At 41.5% G+C, this 7,102-nt stretch overlaps 1 protein-coding gene across 1 annotated transcript; it reads left to right on the forward strand.

Annotated features, from left to right (window-relative positions):
• The first annotated feature begins 527 nt into the window (after positions 1-527).
• On the forward strand, positions 528-5,511 carry LOC139712108 (cationic amino acid transporter 4-like). Its single transcript, XM_071623944.1, has 3 exons — positions 528-2,189; positions 4,304-4,412; positions 5,345-5,511. The coding sequence occupies exons 1-3, from the start codon at positions 528-530 to the stop codon at positions 5,509-5,511; spliced, it is 1,938 nt and encodes a 645-aa protein (XP_071480045.1).
• Positions 5,512-7,102: the final 1,591 nt, after the last annotated feature.

Here is a 7,102-nt window from a genome sequence, read left to right on the forward strand (position 1 = left end):
ATTGTGATAGGGTTTTAGGTTTAGTTTAATGTGAGGATTAGGGTTAGAGTTAGGTTTATGTTTGTGGTGGAATTTATGTTTAACTTAGCGTGCAGATATTTCATGGGAGCAATTGTCGCAGGAGCAAATGTCATGGAACCGTGGACAATACTCATCGTCCGCTAGTGATGAATGAATAATCAATGCGATCTATGAGAATAATGATTAATGAGATGGAGTAGGAGACTGCTTTAAAACAGTGCCTCATTTAGATATTCTGTCCATTCACAGCTTTCAAAATATCATGAGCCTCTGTGGATGTGCACTGTGATTTTGCGTCAAAAGTGATCACGTGGGTCACTTAGACGGGTGTGGTTTTCAGAACCTGAATTTAAATCGATGACAAAGCAAAGTCCTAAACTGCGATTTTACCAGTCCTATCATTTCCCCCTCTCGCTATTTCATTCACAGATCTAACATCGAAGATAAACATCAACGCTAATTGACACATTCTGGATTTCACTCTTGACATACCGCTTGCGAACTCAATGGCGCTAATCCACAGCTGCTGGGGACACCTAGCTCATATGACTCGGAGGAAGACTCTGGGAGCGGCCGAAGATCCTTGTGACACCCCTCTGCAGCGCAAGCTCACAACGGTCCACCTTGTCCTGATGGGTCTCGGTATCATGGTTGGCAACGGTTTGTATGTTCTCACTGGAGTGGAAGCCAAAGAAACTACGGGACCTGCAACTGTTGTTTCGTACGCCTTGAGTGGAATAGCCTCTTTGCTCTCGGCAATTTGCTTTGCCGAATTTGCTTGCCGCATCCCAAGAACTGGATCCTCTTATACATTCACGTACATATCGATGGGAGAGATATGGGCGTTTCTTATCGGCTGGAACGTGATACTCGAATACGCCATCTCAGCAGCCGCTATTGCCGTTGCATTTATAGGCTACTTGGATTTCCTCTGTGGTGGTGCTTTGTCAAATTTCATGATAATTTCAGTAATGAGGAGTAACTTATGGACTGTGCCCTTCTTTGCTCCGTATCCTAACATATTTTCTGTCATTTTCCTTGCATCGATCACTGTCGCCGTCGTATTAGGGATAAACGTTTCCGCCGCAGTCAACGGAGTTCTTGTGGGTATAAACGCAGTGGTCATACTGATCATCATCATTCTCGGACTGCAGAAGGCGGACATTAGGAATTGGCAAGATTATGGCGGCTTTGTGCCTTATGGTCCTGGAAGCGTATTCTCAGGTGCGGCAACACTCTTCTTCTCTTATTGTGGATTCGATGCAATTGCCTATGCCAACGAGGAAGCAGTCAACCCTCGTAAGAGTATACCGAGAGCCATGTTCATCTCCATCCTAATCACTATCACCGTGTACATGCTTTGTTCCGCCCTACTGACTCTCATGGTTCCTTACACGACACTGGACGAGTCTTCCGCCTTTGCTGGGGCGTTCGTCGCGAATGGTGTGGGATGGGCGAGATGGGTTGTTAGTATAGGAGCTCTGTGTTCGATGGTTACAAGCAATTTCATGTGCCTTTATTGCCTCCAGAGGTCGTTCTATGCCATGGCCATAGACGGACTCTTGTTTAGTTGTTTGGGACGAGTCAATGAAACCACTCGAGTGCCGGTGTTTGCGGCTCTCTGCTCGTTGGTACTTGTATCTCCCTTGGCTGTATTCTTCTCCCTACCGGAGTTGGTTGAATTTTTGTCGATTGGCTTCTTACTCGGATATATTTTTGTCGCCTGTGCAATCATCATTATGCGCTACCGCCATGATCCGTCGCCAGAGGATGCAGCGATGGAGATGCAGCAGGTTTCGGACGAGCAAAGAGACGTGACGCGGCTTCTATCTTCAGTCGGCGAGGGTAGAGAATCATGTTACAACGAGAGACTTCTGGCGAACGCTTCATCCGCTCTACCAGGGACGCTAAAAGAGAAGTTTAGAGAGGTGCCCCTCCTGAGACAATTGGCCAGGTTTCGACCCGGTGTTGTCGTTAACACCTGTCTTGGACTGTCAGTGGTCCTCATTTCTGGCGTCATCCTGGTCCTCAAGTATGGATTCCAAGATCTTCTGGGTGCTGACTGGTGGGCAATTCTTCTTCTCGTCTTTTTCCTAGTGGGCGGTCTAGTCAGCCTTCTTGTGATTCCGCTACATGAGCAAAACCAAGTCTCTGGAGATTATTACAGGGTGAGGACACTACGTAGACATACACACAGACACACACAGACACACACACATATACACTCAACCAAAAAAGTAAGTTCCCCCTAGCATTTTTGGATATATCTCAAAAAGTATTTTACCGATTTTCGTAATTCAAACGGGTTTGGATAGGGAATTTTATTACTCATAACATGAATGGCATATCATTGCCACCTATATCATTATTGGTGTGAAAAAAAATGTATTTTATGTCAAAATGCATGGGAAAAAGTTGCACTTAAGGTTGAAGCATATTGTGTACATTTCCTATGCAAATTAGCAAATGACCTTTTTAAATTGTGATGTAATTCTCAGGAATTTCTTCAGGTACAATGTGCTTCCCTATTAAACAGATGTTATGCATACTTTTTAAACAATAGGCCTTTTCAATATGAAAATGTTGGTCGAAGCCATGTGCTTTTTAATTCCAATTTGTGTTGATCACATTAATGTGCTTATGGCCATTTTGCATCATGCTGCGTCTGCAAATCTTTGAAAGAGGGAGAGCTACAGCTTTCCTTGAAGCTGGGGTTCCGGCTAAGGAGGTGGCCAGGAGACTAGGGGTTTCGCCCAATGCTATAGGGAAACTTAGAGCAAAGTTTCAGGAAACTGGAGAGGTCAAAGATCTGCCAAGAAGTGGCCGACCAATTGTTTGATTGTTTGTATAAAAGTCAATGCAAATCACTAAAGTGCAACTTTTTTTCCATGCATTTTGACATAAAATGCATTTTTTTTCACACCAATAGTGATATCTGGTGGCAATGATATGCCATTTATGTTATGAGTAATAAAATTCCCTATCCATTCACGTTTGAATTATGCAAATCGGTAAAATACTTTTTGAGATATATCCAAAAATGCTAGGGGGAACTTACTTTTTTGGTTGAGTGTGTATATATATATATATATATATATATATATATATATATATACATTGTATATATGTATATCTATACATATATAATGATATTTGTAGTCCGCGTGTTGGTACCAGTACAGAAAAGATGACGAAGTAGGACAGTAATGCATTTCAGTCCAATTGTTCATGTCGACCCTGAGGAAGACGTATGTATGCGTCGAAAATTTGGTCTGAATAAATAGCACTGTTGGACTGAAATGCATTACTACCCTACTTCGTCATCTTTTCTATACAACGTATATACGTATGCATATATAAAGTAAACTGAATATTTTAGAACCATTTTCTTTTTCTTTTTCTCCAATAGGACTATCATAATATTCCAAGCCCTGAGTGCAATGCTTCATAATACGAATGCTAATATAATTATGTTATCTCCTATTTGTGCGGAAATGACCTCCTTTCATTTTTAGATGATGAGCAAATTCTCGCCGTTACCCAAAGTGATTTTTCTTTGTCGGTGAGCCACAAAACGGAGTCAGCTTTATGTTATGTCATTTACAACCATTTCGTTTTTCCATTCAACGTACATCGCCATGATAAGAAAAAAATAATGTGGATACATCCTGGGAAGGATTTCGAATCCACAACCTACTGATTGCTAGACGGGCATCATATCCGCGAGGCTTCTATACGCAGATTCTACCCGGTAGCCAGTAATGGTTCTAATCCCTTACAGCAGCGGGTACTGCGTAGTGGATATGACGCCTTTCCAGCAATCAGGACTTGTATGGTGGGTTCAAAATCCCACCAGAGTACGTAGGTACCTATGCACATGATTTTGTTATCATGGCTACAGCTCTAACACGTTTACTGAATAATCGGTGTCTATATTTACGTCGATGAGGGATAATTACTGTTGTCAATCGCTTGCAATGAAAACTAGAGACGAAAGAAAGTGACGCGTCTATTTATAATCATCATTATTGATGTCATTACACGCTGCACCTCAATCCGAGAGTCGCTTTCACACGCCATTACAGGGGCGGCTCCAGGAATTCCGTAAAGAGGGGGCGCCTTTACAAAATTAAAGGGGGCGCACGCATCCCTCCCCCAATTTTTTTCTTTTTATTTATTTTGCTTTAACAAAAAATAAGGGGGGGGGGGCGCCAGGTGAGCTCCCCCTGGATCCGCCACTGCATTGGAAGTTTCAGAGAATGCGCCATGTTTGCTGTTACAGGTTCCCTGGGTGCCCTTTGTTCCTTGGCTGAGCATCCTCTGTAATTTGGTAATGGTTCTTCACCTCAGGGCTATTACCTGGTGCCGGTTCCTCATCTGGGTTGTGATTGGTAAGTTTTAATAGTAGCTAAACTTAATCGAAAGAATATCGATCTATTTGAATGCATTTGTGTATTTTTGATTTCCGTATTTCTTTCTTTCGCATTTCCTTTATCTATTTATTTGTTCATCTATTAATTATCTATGTATATATGTATGTATCTATTTTCGGGGTGGAGGGGTGAGGTTGTATGTGTGTGTGGGGGGGGGGGGGGGGTGGAAGAGAGCACTCTGTAAAGGCCCTTAGTTCTACGCGGAGGTCCTGAGTTCGAATATTGTTTGCAGGACAAGGTGTTTTACCCAGGACAGCCCTCGATTCTACCCTTGCGTAAAAAGAGTGCCAAGAAATGCAATTAAAAAAAAAGTTTGGGGTGTTCCAAAATCAAATTCATCAAATAAATCTGTTAGGACCAACATGGAAACTTGACAAACCAACTTATTTGGGGCGACAAAACCGTGTATATATATTAAAAAAATTCAAATGTTCAGGACAGGAGAGAAACATGGCAGCCAAAGCACTATAACAAATGGGATCGCCTTTCGTTTGAGATGCTATGGTGGCTTCACATTTGGGGTAAGACAGCTAGGATTTGGACAGGGCCTCACTTAACCGATTATGTAAACATTTGATCTAAAAAAAGGTGATTTTCACCAAAATTTTTCATACAAGGTTTTTTCACCCCAGCAACGTTATGTCACGTGAACCAAAGTGATTATGTACTGACATAGTTAATACGTCATCAAAAGTTCTCATGTAAATGTTAAGAATAAAACAAAAGCCAAAATATGAGGAATCGGCCAATTTTTCTTATTTTTCTGCATTCTAGTAGTAAAAATAGTGTGTATGCTACAGTCCCTGACAGCCATCATTACGTAATCTCTTTTGAATGGATATAGCACTGCACTGATGATCCGTATTAGCGTTCTCTTGATATATTCATAGGATTGGCAATATACTTATTCTACGGATTCCGGCACAGTAAAGAGGGGAAGGAGCGTCAACAAAGTGAACCACGAGCAAACCAGTCTAATCCAGGTCAAGCCAGCGCCTCCTACGGTAGTATACGGGGCAATATTGACACTCCAAACATTGGTATTGGACAAAACTGAGGATACGCTTAATCTTGATTGACCTAAAGTGATGTTAATATGATCACGATCTGCATCTGGACGAATTGGACATCAACACTTAAGTGGGCTTTTGAATTATCTTGAAGATTCTGTAGAGACAGGATGACAATGGCGATCGGAACTGTGCTGAAATGAAATCAAGAAAATCTAATTGATATATCGTCTTCAGTTTACCTGAAGGCCACCGCACCTATCCGACTTTTGGTCGCACGACTGACCGACTTAAGATCTGAAATAAATCCGAATAGCGTCAGAAAAAACACGCTTGCCTATTTCGGATCCAAAGTCGGACAGTCGTGTGATCGAAAGTCGTATAAGAGTGTGGTGGCCTTTAGTCGGACTACATTTTACTTACAGGATGATTCAAAGGCTTGGAATATATTCAATTGTGATGTCATGATAAGCAAGCGAATCAGCGTGCCTAACTCGTGATGAAAAAAGGTTTGCTTGCTTGTTTGGGAAAATAAGTGTGCATTCTGGTAAGGATTTTGGCGCGTGGTTTGACAAACGATTATCAAAGATGAACGAACAGGTGGTATCCTTGTCCCTTTTCCCACCCTGTTCCCGGCTTTGGTACTTACGTGTCCCTGTTGCTGGCATTCTTCAACTCACATCGGGAGTTGGACCACAAACATTGCTCTGTTGATCCTTTCTGTGCCAGTGAGTCGAAAGGGCACAAAGTTCACATACAAACCTATGGACAGGTTATAAATGTGGCACACAAAGGCTTAATTCGTATGCCGACACTCCTCGTCGTGAAGTCGTCAATGCCCGAAAGACGCATGAAAGAATTCAAGATTTTTGTTTTCAACCGGTAATGAACTTCGACAGTTTCTTTTTTATATCGACAAAGTATTCATTCCGGTGTTCTATGAAAATGTCAAAATTGTGATTATTTACACGTCAGCGCGATGCTACAGTGTACCTTTGTGTGTCTATTGGCTTTTGTATACTTAAAAGACACTAACACGTGTATAAGTTTTCTGGGGAACGTATGATGTTAGATGTATCCAACATTTTGGTGATGTTACGGATTATGATGTTTATTTGATTATGTGGCAATTATATTACATGTACAGGGATATTCTTATGACACGAAATATCCAGCCCCATTGATTAGCCACAAGGTTACCCTGAAAATTAGGTGAAATGAAATACATGCAGATGAAATTTTAGATCTTCGATATGTTTGTGTCCTAATGACATTGTGTGTACAAGAGGTCCGTTTTACAATCTTGAGGATAGACAAAGGCTTTGACGAACCAGTATCAACTCCTAGCAGAGCAGAGATACTGATTTGATTAATTGGAACATCGCCGATAGAAACGAAGAAGAAGAAGAAAACATAGAAATGTCGCTATGGCGACTGGTATGCCTCCGCCAAAATGCATTCTATGGTTCTCCTGATACGTGTATAGTACAAAGTCTTGGCAATGTGTGATGACAGTTTCACGTAATTGGCAAACTATCAAAATGACAGGTTTGTCACAAAATGTGTTGAATTTTCATTTTCCTTGAACTAGGTATAATTGGATGAATGGCTATATTGTTTAAGAGTGCTGGTATTTGG

Source organism: Diadema antillarum, unplaced genomic scaffold (assembly GCF_040938485.1).
Source record: "Diadema antillarum isolate AM-2024a unplaced genomic scaffold, OU_Dant_1.0 seq00001760_RagTag, whole genome shotgun sequence".
Classification (NCBI taxonomy): domain Eukaryota; kingdom Metazoa; phylum Echinodermata; class Echinoidea; order Diadematoida; family Diadematidae; genus Diadema; species Diadema antillarum.